Consider the following 27,609-nt stretch of genomic DNA (forward strand, 5'->3'; position numbering starts at 1 on the left):
GACAACCAAAGACTGTAATGTATATTTTCTTTACCCCTTTTGAACATCATGTTTATGCCTAAGGAAGATAACTTATTGTGAACAATAAAGCCTATTTTGAGTTATCTATAGTGTCTTGATCCTTGAGAGTTCCAGTTCTCTAAAGGAGGGCAAGAAGCAATCCCCTGGGGAAAAGATGTCATGTCCATGTTTCTTTCACTAAGATCTATAGCCCACAGGCGCGATGGCATATTGCTTATATATAAACTACTACTACCACTACTACTACAATTACACCACTATGTACAGTTGGCTCTCTTTATCCATGGATTCTGCATCCACATTTTCAATCATCCATAGGTTGAAAATGTCCCTCTCCCCCTAACATTCCAAAATTCCAGCCAGTGTAGACTTACCCTCAGGAGGGCACTTCTTCTTGCACATTTATGTGCAGTTTTTGAATTGTGTGATGTCAAGTACAGCCAATTTCTTTTTGAAAAAGTAGATAAAATAAATTGCCTTTTTCACTTCAAAGAAGGGAATAGAAGAAGAATGTGTGTGTGTGAATCAAGGGGCAGGATGTTACTGTGATGATTCACTATATTTTTCAAAGCTTCTTGTTTGGCTAACTCCTCAAAATGCTTACAGCTTTTTAAAAGCTTTGGCAAAATGTGAATGGCCTTCTTCCGTAATTGCCTTTGTTTCTCTTGCATGGTAATTGTCTTTTGTGTCTGTTCTTTGATAATTGTGTAATTGTTCATGATCTCTGGACCAAGAGGGAGATTTTACTTTTCTTCAATAAAAGCCGATATGAGAAAATTAAATTTGAATAGTGTAGACTGGGATTTTCTGCATGATGCAAGGATTTCTTAAGGAGTCCAGTCTGCTATTCATTCAAAGTATCTAAATATCTCTAAGCTGTTTAGTTCTTGTGCCTTTGAATCATTTCTGACTTATGGGAACACTAAGGTGAAGTGTACCTATTCTGCGGTTTCTTAGCAAATTATGTCCAGAGGGAATTGACCATTGCCCTGTTTGAGTCTGAGAGACTATGATTTGTACAAGGTTACTTAATGAGTTTCCATGGCTGAGGAGAGATTTGAACCCTGGCCTCCTGTAGTCCTAGTCCAACACTTTAAATATTGGTGCATGCTGATTTCTATATCTCTATTCAAGATCGCTAAACAAACAGAGCTATAGGAATAGCAGGAATTTGAAGATTGTGTATAGATGGTACAGTACGTAAGAGTTATCATGCTGGATTGGATTGATTGAGTGCCTTTTATTTTCAGCAATTGCAACAAAACACAGAAATTAATACGAAGACAAGGGTGTATTGTATATTTGCAAGAGCACCTGCAAATTAGAAATATGCAATTTCGGGATAAGGTAAAGGTTTTCCCCTGAGACTAAGTCCAGTTGTGCCTGACTTTGGGGGTTGGTGCTCATTTCCGTTTCTAAGCCAAAGAGCCGGCATTGTCTGTAGACACTTCCAAGGTCATGTGGCCAGCATGACTGCATGGAGCCGTTACCTTCCTGCCAGAGCTGTACCTATTTATCTACTCACATTTGCATGTTTGGGAACTGCTATGTTGGCAGAAGCTGGAGCTAATAGTGGGAGCTCACACCGCTCCCTGGATTCGAAATGTGACATTTCAGTCAGCAAGTTCAGCAGCTCAATGTTTTAACCTACTGCGCCATCGGGAGCTCCAGGATATGGAGGTCTATTGTTTAACTTATCAGCTATGTTATTGTTTTTGATGTTTGCTTTCAAGTCATTTCTAATTTATGGAAACTCTAAGGTGACTCCATCATGGAGTTTTCTTGGCATGGTTTGTTCAGAAGCCTTCCTCTGATTTTTGATAGAGTGTGACCTTAATTTCACCCAGTGGTTTTCCATGGCTAAGCAGGGATTCAAGCTTTGGTCTTCCAGGATCTTAGTCAAATGACTGCATTGCACTCCCAGTGTAGAACAATATTTATGTACTTCATGTTTGATGGACAGAAACCATGGTAGTTCATAGAATATTCAAATTTAATAGTTCAACAAACTAAATAGTATAAAACAATGGAAAACATAGCAGAAGCTGGAGATAAATAATAAAGTAAACAACAAACAAACAAGTAGTCAAATTAAATCTAAATCCGTTGGTGAAAAATATTATGATATAATGATTTCTATTATGCATACAATATTTATTTTTACATAATGTTCACCTATAGTTCTCTGTGCATGTCCTGTACTCCACTGATGCAATGCAGACAATATAAGTGGGTGCAAGGAAATATCTCCAGAGGCCTCAAAGATTGTTGTTTATTCGTTCAGCCGCTTCTGACTCTTTGTGACCACATGCACCAGCCCACGCCAGAGCTCCCTGCCAGCCGTGGCCACCCCCAGCTCCTTCAAAGTCAAGCCAGTCACTTCAAGGATGCCATCCATCCATCTTGCTCTTGGTTTGCCTCTCTTCCTTTTTCCTTCCATTTTCCCCAGCATCATTGTCTTCTCCAAACTTTCCTGTCTTCTCATGATGTGGTCAAAGTACTTCATCTTGGCCTCTAATATCCTTCCTTCCAATGAGAAGTCGGGCTTTATTTCCTGGAGTATGGACTGGTTGGATCTTCTTGCAGTCCAAGGCACTCTCAGAACTTTCTTCCAGCACCACAGCTCAAAAGCATCTACCTTCCTTTGTTCAGCCTTCCCTAAGGTCCAGCTCTCACATCCATAAGTTACTACGGCGAATGCCATTGCTTTAACTATGTGGATCTTCGTTGCCAGTCTGATGTCTCTACTCTTCACTAATTTTATTGAGATTGGTCATTGCTCTCAGAGATTAGGCAGGATAATTTAGAAGAAATCTTTCAAATAGTATGTTTCAAGCTGTTTTAGACATTAAAGGTGGCTACTGCATCTGTACTAATGCAGCTCAGTTGTGTGGCACTCTAGAATGGCAAATTGCCTGACAGTAATTTTTCAAGACCACTAAAGCATTAACTTTGAAGATGTCCATAGAACTCAGGACATTTTTCAGATACAGAAAGTGTAATATTACTGCAAATTAGACCCATCGTCATTATCCATGTCTATTTTAGCCTTTTTACAAAGCATGGCTAGAGTGACAAATCTAAGAATGTGTAATAAATGAGAAATCTATATTAGGTTGGGAAAGAGCAGAGAATAATTAGAAATTTCCAATATCCAGAAGAAAAAGCATTGCTACATGCACCTCATAAAACCAGAAGTCAGGCTTGCAGTAATTGAATGAAAATAATTAAGCAGAACAAAGGGTACAGGTACAATATACATACAACATGTTTGATGGAGAGAGAGAACTGAATGGCCACAACTTTATTGATTTATATTAGTAATAAGATGAAAACTGCATTGGAAATGGATTCAGCCATCAAGTTATCTGCCTGATGTTTGACACACCCCTCCCAAGGCTTCTATGGAGATGGCACGCTTATAGCACACAATGGATGGATCCATTGTGTGGGTCCATTTCTATTTGAGGGAAGTAGAACCAACTTAGGACTGATGGAGCGGAGCCCCCGGTGGCGCAGTGGGTTAAACCCCTGTGCCAGCAGGACTGAAGACCGACAGGTCACAGGTTCGAATCCGGGGAGAGGTGGATGAGCTCCCTCTATCAACTCCAGCTCTTCATGCGGGGACATGAGAGAAGCCTCCCACAAGGATGATAAAAACATCAAATCATCCAGGCGTCCCCTGGGCAACGTCCTTGCAGACGGCCAATTCTCTCACACCAGAAGCAACTTGCTCCTGACACGACAAAAAATAAATAAATCAGATGGAGCGATGGGAAAGTGGGGGAAAACAGAGGGAACTGTCTTAACCCATTCCCTCCTAACGTTCCCTGTCTTGAGGGACTGCCAGCCATCCCCTGGCCTTACCCATCTTTCCCCTTTATTTTTCCATCTGGAACCTGTTCGGAGTCAGATAACAACCAACTCCTGAAGATGGGGTTGGGCTCCGTTTCAATGCGCTTAGGAAATTGAGCCTCATAAATTCCCACCAGAAGTGCCTCCACATCATGCGATGGCCTTTGTGGGGCTCCATTTCCTAAGCACATGGAAACTGAGCCCAAAAAACTTCTGATGAGTTCCTTAGTTGGGCCTGATCCTAAAGGCCTTCATCCTCTTAAGTGGACAATCAGTTCTGGGTGCAATGGGCATACAGGCTCGGTTCTTCATTTAACCAGTTCGCTAACTGTAAAAATAAACCCTCGTTGAATCAGGAATTTAACAAAACAATCAGAACAACAAGGTACATAGCATCTGAAAAATAGAAGGAGAGTGTCTCAGGGAAGCTCAATAGAAGCTCAAGTTGGGTGCACCAGAGCAATGGTTATATGCTTCAATAAACCAGATGATAATTTTTTGTTTATGATCGTTCTGGCCAGGCCAGCCATCTCCTTGGTTGAGAAGACTCTTCCCACCACGTTGTTTCACAGATGGAACCAAGAAAACTGGTTGCCTTGCAGAGATGGCAAGCTAAATGCTCCAAGTAATGTGTGTGTGTTTTGCAGCAATACTCTGCTGTACACTGGAGTATTTTTCAAAAGGAATCATAAACAAGATAGCTGAAAGGAGAAAATGATAATAACTGTCAGGTCTTATGATCTGTAGGCATGTACTGAGTAGCCTCCAGGCATGTAGCTGTACTGTGAAGTAAGTTGGCAGATACAGTTAAGTATATGTATGGTTATACTATTCTTCATATAAGTGGCTTAGTGGAGGTAGGTAGAATGAAAACACACCTTTCAGTACCAAGATTGCTTGGAGTGAGGAGACATGTTTTGGAAAATGGAAATCTCCATAACCTTTTGGAGATTTTATGATGTTTGAAAAGGAATAACCTTGCTAGAAATCATAACCTTTTGAAAAATTATGCCATAGCCTTTTTGGGGAAATGACATTCACCAGCATATTCTCTCTCATTCTCTCTCTCTCTCCCTCCCTCCCTCCCTCTCTCTCTCTCTCACACACACACACCACAGAGTTTCACACGTGTTCTTAGTTGCCCAAAAATATCTACTCTACCTTAAAATATATTTGCCTTTAAATCATGCTCTCATGAGACAAAAATAAGCATACTTCTTTAAAAGTAACATAGTTGGTTTACTCACAGACTTCATGTATTTAGCATACAGGTACTTTGCATATGAATCCAATCACAAATAAATTTGAAGTAGTTTCTCTGCGTAGGTAACACAGGGTATCTTTCTTAAAAAGTCTAATGGAGTCTGTACAGCATTCCGTTTCTAATGACTTCTAAAAGCATACATCTGTTTCTACTGAAATCTCTTAAGCATACTGTTCTAGAATGGAGTCTGAGTCCTGAACAAGCCCAGACCTGATCACATGGTCTGCAACCCCTCCCACAACAAAGAGTTAAAGAAAACCGCAAATCAATACATATACAATACAGTAAACAATCTGAATTATATACACAACAAATAACTAGTGGAGGCTTGAGAAGATAGCTATTTCCAACAGTATGGGGAAAAGAAGTTTTATAGGACCATTTGAGTCATTTAAATCCAGCATAATTGGAAGTTTAGAAAATAATAATCTGGCCATAGTGGAGATGCACAGTAGAGGGCAGACTGGCACATCAGTCTTATTTTACAGATTATATAAAAACAAGGCATCTGTGCTCTTTTAATGTAATTCCTGATTTCAGCCACCCAGTATATCTCAAACATTATTTGGGAATGGTTGAACCTGATATCAGCTAATTGCTCTAGATTGGGAGTGTAAAGAATCTTTGAAAATATTCAAATAAGGGTTGGGAAAGCACCTGAGGCTAGGAATTGTGGGAGTTGAAATCCATAACACATGGAGGGTCGAAGTTTGCCCATGTCTGTTAGAGACACTTACATTTTGTGTACAAAAAATGCTAGGTTTTTTGGCCCAAATACATCCCATTGACAAATAGAGGGAGAAAACATGGAGCCCATGACAGACTTTGTATTTCTAGGTGCAAAGATTACAGCAGATGCAGACTGCAGCCAGGAAATCAGAAGACGCTTGCTTATTGGGAGGAGGGCAATGACAAGTCTTGATAAAATAGTGAAGAGTAGAGACATCACATTGGCAACGAAGATCCGCCTAGTAAAAGCAATGGTATTCCCTGTAGTAACCTACGGATGTGAGAGCTGGACCTTAGGGAAGGCTGAGCGAAGAAAGATAGATGCTTTTGGACTGTGGTGTTGGAGGAAGGTTCTGAGAGTTCCTTGCATCGCGAGAAGATCCAACCTGTCCATACTTTAGGAAATAAAGGCCGATTGCTCATTGGAGGGAAGGATATTAGAGGCAAAGATGAAGTATTTTGGACACATAATGAGAAGAAAGGAAAGCTTAGAGAAGACAATGATGCTGGGGAAAATGGAAGGAAAAAGGAAGAGGGTACGACCAAGGGTAAGATGGATGGATGGTATCCTTGAAGTGACTGGCTTGACCATGAAGGAGTTGGGGGTGGTGACGGCCAACAGGGAGCTCTGGAGTGGGCTGGTCCATGAGGTCACAAAGAGTCAGAAGCGATTGAACGAATGAACAATAACAATACCCCATTGCTTCTTCTTCTGCAACAATACCAGCTCTGTACCACTGCAACCCCTGTATATATTTAGCAAATAATCTGATTTTTGGGCTCTGTTTTAAACCTTGATCCATCCCAATAACCATTGTTGCATGTCAGCGTTGTTCTTTTTAATAAAGGTAATATTTGTGTATAAATAGAATAGACCGATATTCTTTTTATAGACGTACAAATATATTTGCAACATTATATATAGGTACAATATATTTATGTGTAATTTTCCCCACTGACGTATATTTGTGATGACTAATTTTAATGCTTTGGAAAGAGGTCACACTGTGGCTGACTCATACAGAAAAGGATCAATGCAAAGTACTGACACAAAGTTTCATTGAAGGATAATTGTCAGCAAACAATATTGATAGGGACGTATTTTCCAACACTTCATTTAACAGATCTCACTGTGGGCTATCAAGGAGATGCTATTAAATGGAAAAATATTGTGCTTGTAGTATCAGTTCCTCCAATACTTTCAAATTGTATTTTACCCTTTAACAAGTGAATATTAGGATAGAACAGAGGCTACAAAAGTAACACTGTGGGTGGAAGAAACTGAAAGGTTTGAAATGTGTCTGCTTCTGTTTCTTGGAGAAGAAGCATTGGATCAAAGATCTGGTTGCTACTTTGGATTACTACACACTTCATCATTAGATGAAGGCTCCTGACACCTTCACACCAGAGTATTTTCAAGGTTAGATTAAGCAAGATTCGGAAGTAATAAATGAATAAAGAACACATTCCCTCACCAAACCCCACAAAACAAAGTGAGTAATTTCAGCAAAACCAGAAAAATAATAGACTTTTAAAGGGGGAAACAGAATAAGCAATTAAGATGTGCCCTTCATAACCCTGTGAATGTATCTGGATCAGTGCCACTGAATGTTTGCATAAGCAAATATCGCGTAGGATGCAGCAGATTTAAATGTTCAAGTAAGTAAAATGTGTTTTAAAGGTGCAATTTCATATAGAAATATACATTTAGAGCAGGAGTATAACAAGACAGGTTTTTTCTCGAGGAGGACAAAGATAAAATTTGGGGGCACAAAGCAGTTTGAGCATTTGTCATGATAAGAGCCGTTTCTGTGGAAACAGGTTCATGGTTCATGACAAAAAAGATTCCCATTGAATACATTTGAATTAATCCAAACGAATTCAAATGCAATATTCTCAACATGCAAAATAGTTGTGAAACTAAATAACAGCTCATAGGAATTATATGCAGATTGTACAAAACCACACTACTACAATTTTTTTTGTCATGTCAGGAGCGACCTGAGAAACTGCAAGTCGCTTCTGGTGTGAGAGAATTGGCTGTCTACAAGGACGTTGCCCAGGGGACGCCTGGATGATTTTTTGATGTTTTATCATCCTTGTGGGAGGCTTCTCTCATGTCCCCACATGAGGAGCTGGAGCTGATAGAGGGAGCTCATCTGCCTCTCCCCAGATATGAACCTGCGACTTGCCGGTCTTCAGTCCTGTCAGCACAGGGCTTTAACCCACTGCACCACCGGGGGCTCTACTACTACAATGATTTCTACTGTTTTCTACTCTTAATAAGTTCTAATGTGTCATGATTTTAACGTGTACTTGCAGGGAAATTGTCTGCTAAAATTCCTTCAACAACAACAACAATAATAATGGCAACTTTATTCTTGCATCCCGCTACCATCTCCCCAAAGGGGCTCGGGGCGGCTTAGAAATGGGACAAGCAGCCCAAAACAGAATATAAAATAAAACACCTTATTTGTTCCCTCCCTTGTTACATCCCTCATCTATAATGATTAGAAATCTGAGAAATTTTGAAAAAATGATAAAAATATTATTTTATTATTTCTATCCCAATTAAATTGCATATTTCTACGAATTACACTTGGACTATTGCTTGATTCAGTTTTCCAATTTGACTTTCACATCCATAAAGAGTCTAAAAATAGCTAAAATAATAATTTTAAAATTCTTAAAGACTAGATCCTTGATTATGACAATTAAAAGAACGATTATCTTTCTCTTCTAATGAGCTTTGCATGAAGATTTGCTTCCCAGTCTTTGATAAATTATTTAAATTAGGTTTTAAAATTTGAACAGATTGTGTGTTGTATAGTACTTCTAAAGAAACAGAAGAATTACTTATGCAAGACTAGGAGGATGTCCTGATCTATACATTTTGTCTTTGCCCTGATTAGTAACCTTGGAATAAATCAACATTTTCGTGACATGGCCGTTCATTTAAAATGGATTGTTGTGTATCAAATCACATACTTTCAAAAGATTATTTAAAATAAAAAGTCATCTATGCTTCTGTTTGACATTTATTGTAAATAAAGGAGTCCATTAACTACATGTTTAAATGAATAAATTAGATGAATGAATAAATAAATAAATACATCCCATAAACAATTCAGTATCTGTTTCAAGGATATTGTATAAAGTGGATCATAAGGAAAAACACTTGACAAAGTTCATGAATTGCCCCATTCCACTTGCACTGCTTCCAGTGCTCAAATACACAGTGCGATCTCTGTATCTGTGGGACCAAGATCCACAGTTTCTTTTATCCACATCCAGCAAATTTTGTCTTTTCTAAGCAAAGTGTCTTTTGTACATGAGCATGGAATCCCATTGCCATGGAAAGGTCATCATACACTATCACTTGTGGCTGAGTATGATTGCCTTCCAAGTGCAGAGTCTTGGTGGTGGGTCCATAAGGGACTGTAGAGACCTGTTCTAGATCTAGAGGTCCTGACAAGGGTTAGCTTGACACACTTTCCTCTTGACATGTTTCTCCCTTTCACCCTCCATTCGTACCTCTTCAAAATCCACAGCACTGTTGGTAACACCTGATTTTTAATTGTAAGGTTCGAGGGCCAGGACTTCCCAGTTCTATACCACATTTTTAAAGGTTTGCTTTAAGCCTATCCTTAAATCTCTTTTGCTGTTCACTGACATCCGTTTTCTGTTCTTGAGTTGAGAGTAAAGTTACTGCTTTGGGAGATGGTGATCAGGCATTCGGACAATGTGGCCAGTCCAGCGAAGTTGATGGCAGAGGATCATCGCTTGGATGTGGGTGGTCTTTGCTTTTTCCAACATGCTGACATTTGTCCTTCTGTATTCCCAAGATATTTGCAGAATTTTTCAGAGACAACCCTGATGAATTGTATCTCGGTGTTGATTTTGACTTCTGTAGTGGATGCCAAGATGGTGGAAATGGTTAACATTTTCTAACATGACACCATTAAGCTGTATTTCTGGCATTGCAGAGAGGTTGGCTGGTGCCTACTGAAAGAGCACTTTGGTTTACTTGATGTTCAGCGAGATATCAAGTTTTTTCTATGTTTCTGCAAAGGTGTTTAATGTGTATTGTCGAAGGCTTTCATGGCTGGAATCACTCAGTTCTTGTGGGTTTTTTCGGGCTATATGGCCATGTTCTAGAGGCATTTCTCCTGACGTTTCACCTGCATCTATGGCAAGCATCCTCAGAGGTGAGGTCACCTCTGAGGATGCTTGCCATAGATGCAGGCAAAACGTCAGGAGAAATGCCTCTAGAACATGGCCATACAACCCGAAAAAACCCACAAGAACTGAGTGTTTAATGTGGCTTGTAGGCAGGAGTGGCCCAACCCATTACGCAAAGTAAGCATTTGCAATATAGTTGATTTTGCCCAGGGGTGCTCTTGAGGCTCTCTTGGGGGAAAATAGACCTTGACATATGCAAGTTGTAGTTACTGGGATGTATAATTCATTTAAAATCAAAGAGCATTCTGAACTCCACCAATGATGGAACTGAACCAAATATGGCATACAGAACTCCCATGATGAACAGAAAATATATATCAGTGATTGGTTGGAGGGTGGGGGGTGCCAAAATACTGTTTGCTTACCGTTGAAAATTACCTAGGGCTGCCTCTGCTTGTAGGCCTTCTTCTGAATGAGCACAGACTACATTATCATCAGCATACTGGAGTTCTATAAAAGATGCTGTTGTGATCTTGCTTTTGGCTTTCAGTCTGCTGAGGTTAAATAGCTTACTATCTGTCCAACAGGTGATGTTTCCCATTAACATGGTGCAGAATCATAGCTAGTAAGATGGAAAATAAAGTTGAGCAATAACACATCTTTGTTTGACACCCGATTCCATCTTAAATAGGTCACTTTGGGAGCCATTGCTGTCTAAGACTGTTGCTATGGTGTATGCCAAGCCAAAGTTAACCTGAAGTACAGTTAATTGGTTGATTCTGCCTGTTTTATTATATCTGCTGCTTTATGTGTTTTGTTGTATATTTTCATATTTCGGAAGTATATTTTGTATTATATGTGTACACTTACCAAACGTGAATTACTGATTGAAATAATAAATATTTAAAAGAAACAAGTTAATAAATTTATAAACACCAAAATAAAAAACACCAGCAGTAGCGCACGATGTACAAAGCATGAAAAGTTGTTGAAAACCCCCTCTTCAAATGACAAAGAGTGGGGGAGAATAAAAAGTTTTAAGTTGGTATTGAAGAAACCACATGTAGATACAATGAAAGCCTATCATGGAAGGAAATTCCCTAGCCAGGGTCCCACCACTGAAAAGGCTATGCTCCTCATATCATTTAAAGATAGTGGGTCCAGGAATGTGTTTTCTGGCACAGAGGCATTTAGTATTCTACTGGTAGCTTTGAAAAAAAAAGTCAATGTATTATTTCATAAAAAGGGAAATTAACTGAAAAGCTCTCATTATTCAAATAGAAGAGTGGCCTAACCTCACCATAAAAGAGATACTCTACCAGCCTTGATGAAATTCCCTGCACCTGTTTTATTTCTTCAGTGCCAATAACTGTAATATTTTGCTTGTTTATACCCTTAACCTCATCCACTCCCTCATTTGGGGAAAGAATTTGCGATCACTATTAGAAAGACTGTAAGGAGAGTATTGTTTTCAAGGGTAAAATGCAAACTTTGTTAATGTATCCTATGATAGCTATTTCAAAAAATATGTATAAGTACTTTTAACATTTACACGGAAGGACATTTGTGAAGCTAAGTGTGAATATTGGGTAGGCGTTTTAGGTGTGTACAGAATAACAGGCTTGCTTTGGAGCAGCTGCATAGGCAAAATGTGTTAAAAATTAAAATTGTTGACAGGCTAGATACCCTGCCATCACTTATCCATTCACTTACTAAAACCTAAAGTTACAATATATGTTTTAATTACCTGCTTGTTTGACCTTTTAGTGTTAATATTTTATAATTATTTTGCTACTGAAAAGAAGATAAAAGGGAAATTGCAAATTCTAGAGATTACTTGATGCTTAATACTGCAAATCTGAAAGAAAGTACAGACAGTCCCCAAGTTATGGACAAGTACATTTTAAGTACAACTCCAACCAAACTTTTTTTTGGATAGCATAAGGAAGGATTAACACCCCTATAATGTTTCTTCTGCTGTTTGTGTATCTGTTCAGATGATTTCAGCTCACTTTCTGATCCTGTGATAAATGGATTTTGAAAATGTTGGGTTGTTGTGGAAACAAGATTGGCGATAAAGCTTCAGTGGAGACATCTTTTCCCCATAGTAACTCTTCCAGGAGTGAATTTCCCTTCCGGGATAGACTTCTTCTCATTTCCTGTTGTCTCGTCCTCATTCTTAACTATGAGTTAAAGTAGAATGTTTGTAACTCAGGGACTGCCTGTATAATGTAGTACTTTCTGCATCATTTGTACACAAGTCACCTTTGCTGGACAGAACTTTGTCACATGGATGATTGATTAGCTACCCTATTGCTTTTGACATAGGAACAGCTGTGTGTACTATAGTCAGCTATCTGCAGTGAAAAGAATGAGATCGTTCCATGTGATCTCCATGTGCATGTAAGAAAATATTTCATAGTTTGCATTTGAAATTTGTGACCCAAACCTCTGGATGAATCTTAGTCAGTGGAGAACTCATCCTAATTATCAATGTCATATATGGGTTTCAATTATACAGATGGGCATTTTCCTGAACTTTCAAAATAATGGGACTATACCATTTTAGAGTTCCCAGCAGCTCTTTCCAGGGTTCCCACCAAAGATGTTCGTAGTTATGGTGAGATCAAGATAAAACCTTCCATTGATGCCCTTATTGGAAGATAGCAGTCTTTCGGATAGTCCAGCCCCAAGTTATTTAGGCCATAAAGAGTATTTTGAATTGTGCCTCATTAGTCTGGACACAATATTTTGGACTCACTTCAGTTTCTGAACAATATCAAAACGCAGGTCCATGTAAACTAAATTTCAGACACCCAAAAGGGATATAATCAGGATGTGTCAGTAAGGCCAGGCGTGAATGGGCATAGTGGTACAGCAGCTTTAATTATTCAAATACACTTATAGTAACTGCTGAAAATTGAGAATCCTGACTCAATGCTGAGTCCAAGAGTTCACCGAAGTTACAAACATGAGATTTTAGGACAGTGTATAACACTACCGAGGAAAATATGTATCTTTAGTCTCTGAACTGCCTTTTGACTGAGCATCTTTGGATTATGCTTCACTTTGCCCAATTAGATTTTCCAACTGTCTTTCGCTGATTTAGCAAGTGCTTTATTGGAATTAGATGGAAAGTAGGGCTGGGCAACCACAGAAAAATTTGTTTCTAAAATCGATTCGTTTTTTTGGGGGGTTTTTGAGTTTCGATTTTTAAAAGAATTCTGAAATTTTTCTTTTAAAAAGTTCGATATTTACGAAATTTCGTAAATTACGAAACAATTACGAAACAATTACAAAACAATTACGAATCGATTCGTTAATGGCGGACGCGACCGCGCAATATGCTAAAAAACCTCCAAATGGGACAGGGGGAACTTCTGAAGCTTCCCTCTCCCTCTGTTGTTGATTGTTGGTGCGATATTTATAATTTTTTTCACTGATTAAACAAACAACAACTATAAAACTTGCCCCAGACATGCGGAAATAATAACGAAACGATTTCAAAATGATAACAAAACGAATACAAAACAAATTCGAAACAATTACGAAACGAATTTAAAAATTCACTTCGTTTTTAGTTGCTCCTGAATGGTTCGTTATCACTTCGTTATCAAAAAAAATAACGAATTTTTAACAAATTACGAAATTACGAAACGAAACCGCCCAGCCCTAATGGAAAGGAGACCTAGGACTTCATCAAATGGGTGGTGGAAAACAAGAGAAAGGAGAGAGAACTGTCTTACCCAGGGGCGACTCAACCCATTACGCAAAGTAAGCATTTGCAGTATAGTTGATTTTTGCCCAGGGGCACTCTTGAGGCGCTCTTGGGGGAAAATAGACCTTGACATATGCAAGTTGTCGTTACTGGGATGTATAGTTCACCTACAATCAAAGAGCATTCTGAACTCCACCAATGATGGAATTGAACCAAATATGACACACAGAACTCCCATGACAAACAGAAAATATATATCAGTGATTGGTTGGGGGGGGGGGGGAACTGTTTGCTTACCATTGAAAATTACCTAGGGCCGCCTCTGGTCTTACCCCATTCCCTCCCAACTTTCCCCATCTTCTGGGATGGCCAGCTAACTTACATGCTTACTGCACATTTCCCTATCTTTCCCCTGCCTTCTCCCACATTCTACTGCTTGGAGTCTGGTAACACCTGACTCCTGAATATGGTCTTCAGGCTCTGTTTCTTTGTGCTTAGGAAACAGAGTCCCACCAGAAGTACCCTTATGTCATGTGATGACCTTCGTGGGACTCCATTTCCTAAACACATGGAAACGGAGCCCGAAGACCATCTGATGAGGTCCCTAGAATTGAATCAGATGTAGCTGGAAAGAGACTGGGTTTTCATCTATATTTGACAACTCAAGGACAGAGAGAAAAACACATGTTCAAATAGTCTTCCTACACAGACTAGTTTAGCAGGAACATAGGCACAAATTGAGTTCATTTCAGATATTTTTCCCCCAAGGAGTGAAAAACAGCAAGTATAAATATCATTATGTAAATGTGTGCGGTATCCATATTTAGAATCCTGCCTACCTCATCTTAGAAAGGTAGAGAAAAGCAACATACAGCTGGGTTCTTTGCAATTGTACTCAGAAATTAATCCCACCTTATTCACTGAGATTTACTTCTACACTTCAGAATTCCATTCAGTGAGGTATATAGAAAACAATACTTTCCAGCTTATAAGAATATATATGCCATCAATTAGTAGGACAGGGTGCATGATAACATCTTGCAAAATGTTGATGGTTTTAAAAACATTTTTGCTATTTCATTCTTATAATACTAAAATTCAGGATATTTATTGTCGAAGGTTTTCATGGCCAGGATCACTGGGTTGTTGTAGGTTTTTCCGGGCTATATGGCCATGTTCTGGAGGCAATCTTTCTCCTGACGTTTCGCCTGCATCTATGGCAAGCATCCTCAGAGGTAGTGAGGTCTGTTAGAAGTAGGAAAAATGGGTTTATATATCTGTGGAATGACCAGGGTAATGTTTCATCTGATCACCTTGATTTGCATTCAATTGCCTGGAAGCGCCTGGGGGAAACCTCTTGTTGAGAGTGATTTTATGTGCCTGTTTGTTTCCCCTCTGTTGTTTTGCTGTTGTAATTTTTGAGTTTTTTAATACTGGTAGCCAGATTTTGTTCATCTTCATGGTTTCCTCCTTTCTATTGAAATTGTCCACATGCTTGTGGATTTCAATGGCTTGAACCACTCTCACAACCACCATGTCAGACTACACAGAGAAGCCATTGAGCATGCTTGCCATAGATGCAGGCGAAACGTCAGGAGAAAAATTGCCTCCAGAACATGGCCATATAGCCCGGAAAAACCTACAACAACCCATTCAAGATATTTGTTGAAGCGGATTGGAAACAGATTCAGGAAGACAAAACAAAATTCTTTACAAAATGCATGGATAATTTATGTAAGCCTAACTGACAGGAGATGCCCATTTTACTGACAGTTCTTGCAGTGGTTTGATTAGACTCTGGAATGTGGAGGACTAAGACTATGTATAGGGAACACTTAAGAACGATTATTCTTCATTGCAGTCTTTTCTGAAGGACCTTATAAAAGCCTGGATTGCCAACAATGCAGCTCTTGGTGAATACAATCACACATTTTTGTTATAGTGTATGAAAACTCTGGTATTTTCTTGCCTTTCTATGGTGGCTATTTTCATTTCATTCATTTATTTTCCAACTGTCTTTTGGACTGTGTTTTGGACTTTAACTCCCACCATTCCTAACAGCTGGTAGGCTGTCAGGAAAGGTGGAGGTTGAAGTCCAAAACACCTGGAGGGCCCAAGCTGACCCATGCCTGATATACCTGCTAATGTTAGCTTTACAATTTTATGAAAGGCCCCATTTGAAAATGCTAGTGGTTTTATAAAAGTTTCAGGACTTAGCTTCTTAGCATAGGTTCACTCTGCTGGCGCTGTAGCCGTCTTTGTCATCTCTCCTTAGGCAGCCTATCTATATGCTGCCCTCTTGTGGTTGCCTCTAAGTCCTGCATGCATATACACATAAATTACTTGTTTTGAGGGTCTTAGCCCCCAAAGGGGTGGGTGTTTGTAGCTGAAACCCATCCAATATAATGAAGAATATGTGTGCCAAGCTTTGTCCAGAGTCATCAAGCTATGTAAGAGCCTTGATGGAACAAACACACATCCATATATGCATACATATTTTCAGATATATATATATATATATATATGAGAGAGAGAGAGAGAGAAACCACCCAATTCTATGATACGCCTCATTTTATATGGGGGAAAATGTGCATATTAGAACTGAAGACATTCATTATTAATTATGGCATAAACTTTTTGAAACATGATGCATCCACATTGTAGAATTAATTCAGTTGGACACCACTTTAACTACCATGGCTCAGTGCCAAGGGCCCCTTTGCTGGGGCAGCATCATTCCTTGCAGAGAAAGCGAAAAGTTTTGTCAAACTATAACTCCCCAGATTGCATAGCATTCAGCCATGGCAGCCCAAGTGGTGTCAAGCTACATTAATTCTACAGTGTTGAAGCACCTTTTGTTTCTTGGACTGAAATGAGTGATCAACACCTATTTCAAAACCTTTAATAAATGCATAATTAAATGCAATTATTTATTTTATTTATTTACTCAATTTTTAGAGGACTTAAGGTGAGTCTATTAGACAATTACAAGTAGACTAGAATCTAGACCCTTTACGATTGTAATTCCTCATTCTATTGTTCCCCGGAGGAGAAGTTTGCCCATGCTTGTCCTAGACTTTGATAGTGTTGGTAGAAAACAAATGTTTACTTATTCCCACTCATGGTTTAAGCACAGAGTTGAAATCTTGCGTTCACTGACTCATGTTATTCTTGAATTTGAAGAAATTCTACATCTGTTTGGCATATTGGATGAAACATGGAACAATGCTCTGCAAGCCACACACCTCTGTTTCCTTCCCAGCGAGATTGCCTGCTTCACTTAAGGCCATCTGAGTCACCATTTCCCTTATTGATTGCATTACAAATCCCAAACCCAGTTAAATCGTGTTTACCTGTTTGAAGGTGCACAACCGAATGTGTAATCCAGCCCCATCATCTCAGTGCAGATTGGAAATAAGATGCAATCTTTCTGCTGCAGACTTTTTAAGGTACATGAATATTACATTTTGAACATGAGTCTAGTGCAGGGTTTTAGTGAGGCTACAGAACTAGGGAATGATCTTCTTATCTGTCAAATTAAACGCTATCCTTATAATATATCTTTCCTCAGTTGCCTTGAGTACATTGGTGTTGAGACATACTACATTATGTTTACTCTGTATTGTTCCAACAATTTGTTTATATGTATTGTCGAAGACTTTCATGGCCGGAATCACTAGGTTCTTGTGGGTTTTTTCGGACTATGGGACCATGTTCTAGAAGCATTTCTCCTGACGTTTCGCCTGCATCTATGGCAAGCATCCTCAGAGGTAGTGAGGATGCTTGCTACCTCTGAGGATGCTTGCCATAGATGCAGGCGAAACGTCAGGAGAAATGCCTCTAGAACATGGCCCTATAGCCCAAAAAACCCCACAAGAACCTGGTTTGTTTATATTATGGAAAACATCTAACCCTATTCTAAGGTCACAGTAGAACAACATACAGTATTATTATATAATGTTTCCTAAAGTATGGCCTGAACATATGTGACCACCTTTGTCTAACCTTGGTTGGATTTAGTAAGTGTCCAGAGTTTGGGGAAAATTCTTTGTTTGTACTACAAGCCTCAGAATTTCACTGCCAACAGGTAAAAAAAAAAGAATTTCTCAAAATAATCAGTGCCTGCATGAAACATATCTAAGGAAACCTTTGTAATCTTGAGTTCAAGAAGGGCAAAAAGGTGAGGTACACTTGTAAGAAAATAATAAAACAGTAACAAAATGAGTACAACTGTAAAGTACATGGAATTGCAGCGCTGTTCCTCAAACAATGGCCAAAGCAGCAAGATACACACAAATTGGGAAAATTCATGGTATTCATAATTTTATCTGTGTCTGTTTTACAAATTTATATGCCTAAATCTCTTGGATTTAGTACATGAATAGTATTGTTAACTTGGCATTGTTGGAAATAGCAAATTTCTGCAAGCGTCCTATTTGTTATAAGTTATTTGTTATGTATATAATTCAGATTGCTTACTATATTGTATATGTGTGTATTGGTATGCAGTTTTCCTTAACTCTATGTTGTGGGAGGGACTACAGACCATGTGACCAGATCTGCGACTATTCTGATCTGAGACTCCATTTTAGACTCTCAGAGATGCTTTAGACTCTGGACTGTTGAGATTATAAGAAAGATGCCCTGTGTTATCTGTACAGAGAAACTACTTTAAACCTATCTGTAACTGGATTAACAAGACATGTACCTGTCTGCTGAATACATGAAGTTTGTAAATATATCATATTACTTTTAACAAAGACCATCTATTTTTGGTCTCTTGAGAGCATGATAAAGAAACAATATATTTTATGGGAGAATAGATGTTTTTGAGCAACTTCTGAAAATCTGCTATATATTTTGTGCATTGGCATATCTTTGTTCCTAACCAGGTATATCAGTCTAACAGCTGAGAAGCCTAATTTGCCTTGCATGAATACTAATGGATATTTACCACTAAAGAGAGAATTCACTCACACGAGCTTTTAGCTCTCCTCAGGAAGATCATACTTTACAAAAGGTTATGATCATTCCAAAAAATGTGAATGTCAATCAATATCCAAAAGGGTCGCGCTTCCAAAAAGACTTTGGAGATTGTGGTTTTCCAAAAGGTTATGATCTAAAAAGTCATGTCTTTCCAAATGGAATTCTAACTAGAAATGTTTGGTCCTATTCACTTCCATTGGAAATTAGAGAACACTGTTTTTTAATGCATGCTTTATCATTTATTCAGCAAAAGGCGTGGACATGTTTTATATCATGCAAGTGTTTTAATTCTCTTGCTATGTTTATATATACAGGAGTTAAACACCTTTTTCAGATCTTTAATTATGAACCGTAGCATCCCATGAGGAGGATGTACCAAGTGAAATTAGTAATCAAACAAAGTTTTAGAATGTTTTAGACTAAATGTGTGAAGATTAAAAATAATAATACCTGGAATTGTTACAAAAGTTGAATCTGACTAGTGAAAGTTACCAGTCTCCATGGGCCCGCAGCCCCCTAAAACCCACCCTATTCTTCTATCTCTGTTATTTACTTAGTTCCCTTGGTACTCATATTGCATTCCTTTCCTCTGGTCCCATCCTCACTCTCAAGGAGCTAAAGTGCTTTTTCTGTCTCCATGCTTGTCCATCTACTCTTTCTGTTCCATTACCCACTAATTTACACTTTTGTTTTTCTCAACCATATTTGTTCTGTCACGTGCTGGGCCTGTAAAGAATTTCCTTTAGAACAGGATGTGCAACTTTTGCCCAGCGGGAAGCCAGGGGGCCCAAGGAGAAGTTCTCAGAGGTTTTCCACCACAAATGATCTTTAGATGGCTTGTGAAGTATAACAAAGTCTTTTATTAATGAAGAATCAAACAGAAACTTCTCTTGTCTTCAATAAAGATAAACAAACGCTTCCAGGCTTTATGCAACTAGTGGCTTCCTAAACTTGCCCACGAAGGACAGGCAGCTGTCTTCAATAACTTCTTCTTTACTTTAAAGGAAAGTACTCTTTTTAACTTCTACCAGGCTGACTGTAATCTAACCCTTACTGATGTGGGCTCCGCTACCGGGTCGAACTACGCCTCGAAGCACCAAGTGGACCTACCAGTAAAGCCTTAGATATTCTCCAGCTGGAGTTCTTTGGTCTTTAGGGCTGTTTTCCTGGAAATCTTTGGAGACTCTTAAGACTGTTTCCCCCCAGAAAGTCTTGATGCTCTTAAGACTGTTTCCCCCCGGAAGCTTTTGTACAGGGGAAGCTTGCACATGTCTTGTACATTAGCTTTCCTTGCTGAGACTGACTAAAAAATGGCTCCCTTCCCAATTGCCCTGAGCAAGGGGCGGAACCAAAACTTAACAATGATGGACAGGTGACTTGCCCTACGATTGCAACCAAAGGAAGCCACCTATCTGCAGAGTCCCTGAAACCTAGGACTGCAAGCAAACATTTAATACAAAGCAAATAAAGTTGGAGCTCCTGGTACAGCTGTACCAGCACAATATTCCTAGATGATCTTTCATCTAATGATGTTGGTCAACAAATTATTAAAGCACTCAGAGGAAAAATTGGTTTGGGGCAATTGAATCTTGGAATCATTCTAACATATCCTTCGTGCTATGCCTCATAGCATGGAAACCGAGCCAGTTATAATTATGGATTCAGATTCATAATCAACTCCCAAATTGCAGAAGGAATCCCCCCCCCCCATTTTTCCTTCTAGAAATAGCTGCGTGCACCAGACATTGACAGAAAGGTCACAGGTTTGAATCTGGGGAGCAGCGTGACTTCCTGTGGTTAGCCCCAGCTTCTGCCAACCTAGCATTTTGAAACCATGCAAATGTGAGTAGATCAATAGGTATTGCTCCAGCAGGAAAGTAATGGTGCTCCATGCAGTTTTGCTGGCCACATGACCTTGGAGGTGTCTATGGACAATGCTGGCTCTTCAGTTTAGAAATGGAGATGAGCACCAACCCCCAGAGTCGGACACGACTGGACTTTTATCTTTTACCAGCCACTGCTATTCTTCTTGTCTTGTCTATTTAGTCCAAAAAGGGAGAGATCAGAGTATAAACAGTGTTTTTGGCAATGTAGTTATATTACTCAGAGTGGGAGTGATTTGTAGAGTATGGAGGTACAGCAGAGCAAGAGGAAGAAAGAATGCATATCCAAGGTTTTCTAGTAATTGAAGAAGCAATTGTTCTCTTTCCTAATAATGTTGAGGACAACAATATTACCTTTGGCACTAGCATCTTCCTTCTCCAATACGCCTCCAGTTCTTCCTAGTATTTTCCTCTTTCTGGCTGTGTTACACTGAAAGAAGGCATGTTTTGTACAATGGTGTCATCATGCTGTGATAAATTCCCCACAGAACATATGTTGGGGTCTGGAAAAGGAGTATTTAACAGTAATCTTTCCCTCATTTGGAAGTAGCAACCTACTCTCAAGTCAAAGTATGTTCAAATGTAATACTGGGAATCACGTAATTTAATGTACTAAAACCTTGGGACCTTTAAATTACTCAACTTCACTGAGTGATTTCCTGTATTTGGCAATAGAAGAAGATATACGAGTCAGTGCCATGAGCTGAAGCTGTAGTGTATACACTATGTAAATAGAGAACGGTACAAGTATAACTTTTTCCTTTAATATCTAAGGATAATTTCAAAAGTGTAAATCTAGAACTAGCAACTAGCTCTTCATACATCAATAAGGGTGAGGATCACAAAGCTATTTCAGTTCTGCACTTACTAAAAAGATAGATAACAGTTTTGATGGCCTTGAGAGAGAAAGGTTCTCAGAAGAAATTTGTCAGTTGACAAAAATGAAGTGGAAGTGCACAGTATTGAAATCGGATTGCTTGACTTTTTCTAAAATATTCACAACTGCTAATTTCAAAATGGAAAAAAGGAAAGCTAAACCCCAGGTTGCAAGCCATAGGAGTTTATACCTGTATGTTTTCTGTTCTTGGTAAAATAGGATTAGCAGAAAGTCCTTAAACCGGAGTATGAATTCTGAGAGTGCCTTGGGCCGTGAGAAGATCCAACCAGTCCATACTTAAGGAAATAAAGCCCGACTGCTCATTGGAGGGAAGGATATTAGAGGCAAAGATGAAGTATTTTGGCCACATAATGAGAAGACAGGAAAGCTTGGAGAAGACAGTGATGCTGGGGAAAATGGAAGGAAAAAGGAAGAGGGGCCGACCAAGGGCAAGATGGATGGATGGTATTCTTGAAGTGACTGGCTTGACTCTGAAGGAGCTGGAGGTGGGGATGGCTGACAGGGAGCTCTGGCATGGGCTGGTCCATGAGGTCACAAAGACTGAACGAATAAACAACAACATGAATAAAGGATCTAGGGGCCAAAATTCCCTCTATGGCTCTGATTCAAATTGTTCCTCCTGGTGCAGTGGTTCTCAACTTGGGGTCCCCAGATATTTTTGGCCTTCAACTCCCAGAAATCCTAACAGCTGGTAAACTGGATGGGGTTTCTGGGAGTTGTAGGCCAAAAACATCTGGGGACCCCAGGTTGAGAACCACTGCCCTAGTGTTTTTTGCAGAATGAACAAGTTGGGAGAAGGTTCCAAATGCAGACTGACCCAAATATGGAACACCAGCAATGACAGAGATGTTCCAGGATGTTATTCATAAGCCATTGTTGGGAGTCCTAAAACTAAAAATTCTAAACAGTGGTTCCCAGCCTGTGGTCTGTGGACCACCATAGTTTGTAAGAATGAAAATATGGTCCACAGCCTCATCATTACTACACAGTTGCTTCAAAATCACATGGCAACGAGAGTAACTGGTCTTGTGAAATCCTCTTATGGTGCTGAGGCAACGGGGATGTCGGGAGGGGAGAGGCTGAGTACCCACAAAAGATTACTTCTATCACATCAGCTCTAAATTATTAAATATGGTTTTCTATGGGTGAGCAGATGGTGATTACTGGATGGCATATGTTCTGTATCAGAAACTAGAGCTGATGTAGTCTATCCAATGCACTTTTCTGAATCAGCACTCCAAATAATCAAACTGAATCTAAAGTTGACCAAAAACTGATTCATAACCCTTTTGGTACTAATGTTGGAGTGTGGACCCTGTTCAAGAGGTCCCTGGTCAAAAAAAGGTTGGGAACCCCTGCTCTAAGCCACAGCATACATCTGTATAGCTCAAGGGGAACATTATCCTCAATTAAAGAAATATTTCAGCAACGGTGACTGAAAAAAGACACTGTTTATGAATGGAAATGCGAATGTATCAATGGTTTCCTACCATTCCATGGATTATATATGTTTTCTATGAACACAATAATGTCAAAAATACTAGCTCTTCAAGGGTTAAAAGGAACAAGCAAAGTCAGTGAGATTATGGCCCTTTCTACACTGCCATATAACCAGGTTTATCAAAGCAGTTAATCCACATTATCTGCTGTGAACTGGATCATATAAGTCTATACCAGGGGTCCTCAAACTAAGGGATTTTTCTCCATTAGTAGTTTACTGTCCATGATAAACAATGGAGTAAACAACAGAATGTGTGGGTGAGACAAGGATATGGGGGAAGGAATGGAGGCAAGAGCTATTTGAATGTGCTTATAATCTAAGCCTTAAGTTTAAGTTACACTTGTGGAGAAGAAGGATTAAGAGGATAAATTAAGAGTCACATGGAATTGGGGTGGGGTGAGTTAAGAACAGATTTGATGGAAGCAAAAGGAGAATATTTGACCATTTGAGGATAGTATGAGGGAGAAGTGGTGGTGAAGAGTGGGTGTATAATAAAAATAACTTTGGCTAAAAGAGAAAGTTAACATCAGAAGTTAATGAAACAAACTTTTTTTTCGTGTCAGGAGCAACTTGAGAAACTTGAGTCAAGCAAGTTGCTTTTGGTGTGAGGGAATTGGCCATCTGCAAGGACATTTTCTAGGGAATGCCTGGATGTTTTTGATGTTTTACCATCCTTGTGGGAGGATTCTCTCATGTTTTGACATGGGGAGCTGGAGCTGACAGAGGGAGCTCAACCTGCTCTCCACAGATTCGAACCACTGAGCTATCTGTCAGCAAGTCCTGCCAGCACAAGGATTTAACCCAAGTTTCTCAACCTGGGGATCGGGGCCCCTGGGGGGGGTCATGAGGGGATGACAGAGGGGTCGCCAAGGACCATCAGAAAACAGTATCTTCTGTTGGTCACGGGGGTTGAGCATTCGTGCCAAGTTTGGTCCAGATCCATCATTGTTTGAGTGCATAGAGTTCTCCGGATGTAGGTGAACTACAACTCCAAAACTCAAGGTCAATGCCCACCAAAGCCTTCCAATATTTTCTGTTGGTCAAGGGAGTTCTGTGTGCCATGTTTGGTTTAATTCCATTGTTGGTAGAGTTCAGAATGCTCTTTGATTGTAGATTAACTATAAATCCCAGCAGCAACAACTCCCAAATTACAAGATCGCCCCCCCCCCCTTCCCAGCCCGACCAGTATTCAAATTCGGGCATATCAGGTATTTGTGCCAGATTTAGTCCAGTGAATGAAAATACATCCTGCATATCAGATATTTACATTACAATTCATAACAGTAACAAAATTACAGTTCTGAAGTAGCAACAAAAATAATGTTATGGTTGGGGGTCATTGCAACATGAGGAACTCTATTAAGGGGTCATGGCATTAGGAAGATTGTGAACCACTGGTTTAACCCATTGCGTTATCCTCATGAAACGAACTGAAAAAGATCATCATACAGTCTTTACAATGGGAGAAGCAGATTTTTGGGAGCAGTCATTTGGGCAGAAAAGGAGGACAGAAGAGAATTACAGTGATCAAGTGGTGGATGTTCAGATCATGAACCAAGTTTTTAGTTGGGGTAAGGGAAGAGGAATGCCACATGTTTTCCCGTCTTTCGGTTTTGAACTGAGAGAAATTGCACATCTGGTAAGCTGATTGAATGCTGGGTACAAAGAAGGAGGAGAGAATGCAATTAAAGCAAAGACAAGACTACATGCTTGGGTTCAATAATGTTTATAAAGATAGTGTTGACAGATATGGATAAGGATCAAGGAAAAATAATATGTAGAAGGAAAGAGAAATACATCAATCCTGGACATACTGAATGGAGAAACAAGTTTTTAGATCATAAGATTGAAAATATAACATTTTGCTTTCTATGCCAAATGTTACACTATAGCCAAATATGTCTTTATGTTTGTGAGTTTCTTGTTGTTGTCATTTCCATCCTTGTAATTTGCTCTAAACTGCCTTAGCAAGTGTATGAATTTCCATCTCACTGTGACAGCTGAGGTAATGAGGTGCGCTTCACTTACAATTTTTAAGTGACAAGGGATAATAATTGTCAAAATCAAATACATAATGGCCTTGTCTGATAAAATTGAGAGTACTTCATCCTTCTTCTCCCTTTTCTTTGGAAGATTTCCCATTCTTTAAGGTGGGATGTAAAGTCATTTAAAATTGTAAATGAAAAATTACTGGTCTGTATTTGGATCCATTTTTGTCAAGAGTGCCACATAACACACTCTGGATTGGAGCTCCCACACAGAAACAAGAAGTCTTGCACAAAGGCTCAGTTTTAGGAAATGAACTCCTAGAATCCTACAGTTGGAAGAGACCTCGTGGGCCCTCCAGTCCAACCTCATTGTGCCAAGAAGTAGGAAAATCACATTCAAAGCACCCCTGACAGATGGCATCCAGCCTCTGCTTAAAAGCCTCCAAAGAAGGAGCCTCCACCACACTCCGGGGCAGAGAGTTCCACTGCTGAACAACTCTTACAGTTAGGAAGTTCTTCCACATGTTCAGGTGGAATCTCCTTTCCTGTAGTTTGAAGCCATTGTTCTGTGTCCTAGTGTCCAGGGCAGCAGAAAACAAGCTTGCTCCCTCCACCCTATGACTTCCCCTCATATATTTATACATGGCCATCATGTCTCCTCTCAGCCTTCTCTTCTTCAGGCTAAACATGCCCAGCTCTTTAAGCTGCTCTTCATAGGGCTTGTTCTCCGGACCCTTGATAATTTTAGTCACCCTCCCCTGGACACATTCAAGCTTGTCAATATCTCTCTTGAATTGGACACAGTATTCCAGGTGTGGTCTGGCCAAGGCAGAATAGAGGGGTAACATGAATTCCCTGGATCTAGACACTATACTCCTATTTATGCAGGCCAAAATTCCATTGGCTTTTTTTGCCGTTGCATGACATTGTTGGTTCATGTTTAACTTGTTGTCCACGAGAACTCCAAGACCTTTTTCACACATCCTGCTTTCGAGCCGGTTGTCCTCCATTCTGTATCTTTGATGTATTTTTTGTCCACCTCCTTTGTATTTTTTTCATCTCCTCTGCTTCTTTATTGCTTCCTTTTTAGAATTCTAGTGTTGAACATTTGTCTGTCTAAGAGTTGAGATTTTATAGACTGAGATGTTGAACTGTATTCAAATTGCAACCATTTGAAACCATCCTAATTTTGTATTTTGATTGCATTCCAGGCTGTCTCTTTGAGGATGACTTCTGTAAATCTTTTGAAATCTGCATAAATGGTAAGTGTCTGAATAAATGGTGCATTTAGCAGAGGAGTTTATTGTATCCTGTATACCTTCATGCATGTGGCTAGCTGGAAATCACTTCAGTGTTTCAGCAAGTAAATCATTCATCAAGCAGGCACTTCATGCCTTGTATGCTCTAGCAATGATTAGCTAGTAGATTGTTCTACTTCTCAGCTGAAAAGCAGGAGGAGGACATAATTCATTCTACTTCTTCATAAACACGCTGCTTATGTATCTTGGCAACAATCTTGCCACATAAATGCTATTATAATCTCACTCTAACAACTGGAGAAACGAGGCAAGGGGTAGCTCAGGTCAATCAAATGACAGTGTCATCTTTGCTTCTGACTCCACATGTCTCCTTATCTGATTCTGATAAAAAATAAATCATAAAATTGCTTCCTAGACATCAGATGCTCAAGTCTGGAATTGTTCTCATAACTTTTAATCACAGGTAGCTTGCAAATCAGTTATTTGTAGTGGAGTGGAAGTCTAATATAGTATGATATAGAACTTAAAACCCTGCCTAACACAGTACTTCCTGTGATCCATCCAGGAATTATGGGAGATATAATTTTGAAACATCTGGAAGGTTTAACAATAAAAAAGGTTATTATGTATTGTCAACAGCTTTCATGGCCAGAATCCCTGTCATGGAAGGGAGGGGGCGGCACCAGGATTTTAGAGATGCTTAGTGGGGCATCACCAAAAAAAAAGTTGGGAACCACTGTTTTTGACCTTACCTGTATTGGATGAGACTGTACTTCTACTTAAGAATGATTATTGCAGTTATTGCCCCTGAACTTCATGCGATTTCTGAGTGTTCAGATAGATATATCCAAGAGCAGACCCAGGGGCTGGCATTTTGGCAGAATGCACCACTGACCAATCCTTCAGAATGAGCAAAAAAGAAATAACATTTTTTCAGGGTTTTTTTTTTGCTCCCATTCCTGTCCCCTCCCTGACTCAAAGCCATTACAGGTTTTAAGGAATATGGGAAGGGGGGGGGGGGTTGTGGGAACTGTGCCGTCACACCCAGACACTATGAAGTTAAAACTAAGATGTGTTTCTCTCTTTTTCTGGGCGAACCGCGGGTGCCTTTTTTTAGAAGCTCCTGATTCTCAGCAACTGAGGCCAGTCCAGAATTGAACATCAACAGGACATTTACTTTTCAAAGTCCTTAACAGACTTGGCACAGCTTGATGAAATTACAAACACAAACAGTCAGTTTGGGAAACCATATAGATGTTCTTTCTTTCCTTTTTTCTTTCAGTTACCGAGTTAACTTTTCCCCAACGGTAGAAAAATCCTGGGAT

The 27,609-nt window shown here is 39.5% G+C and overlaps 1 protein-coding gene across 2 annotated transcripts in view; it reads left to right on the forward strand.

The window, feature by feature from the left end:
- PTPRN2 (protein tyrosine phosphatase receptor type N2) overlaps positions 1–27,609 on the forward strand; it is a 686,806-nt gene that overhangs the window by 21,772 nt on the left and 637,425 nt on the right. For both annotated transcript variants that reach the window (XM_067470369.1, XM_060782574.2), the window contains exon 2: positions 26,237–26,287. In XM_067470369.1, the coding sequence (XP_067326470.1) occupies positions 26,237–26,287 (51 nt within the window). The remainder of the gene's footprint in view (positions 1–26,236; positions 26,288–27,609) is intronic.

The sequence above is a fragment of the Anolis sagrei genome, chromosome 6, assembly GCF_037176765.1.
Source record: "Anolis sagrei isolate rAnoSag1 chromosome 6, rAnoSag1.mat, whole genome shotgun sequence".
Taxonomy (NCBI): domain Eukaryota; kingdom Metazoa; phylum Chordata; class Lepidosauria; order Squamata; family Dactyloidae; genus Anolis; species Anolis sagrei.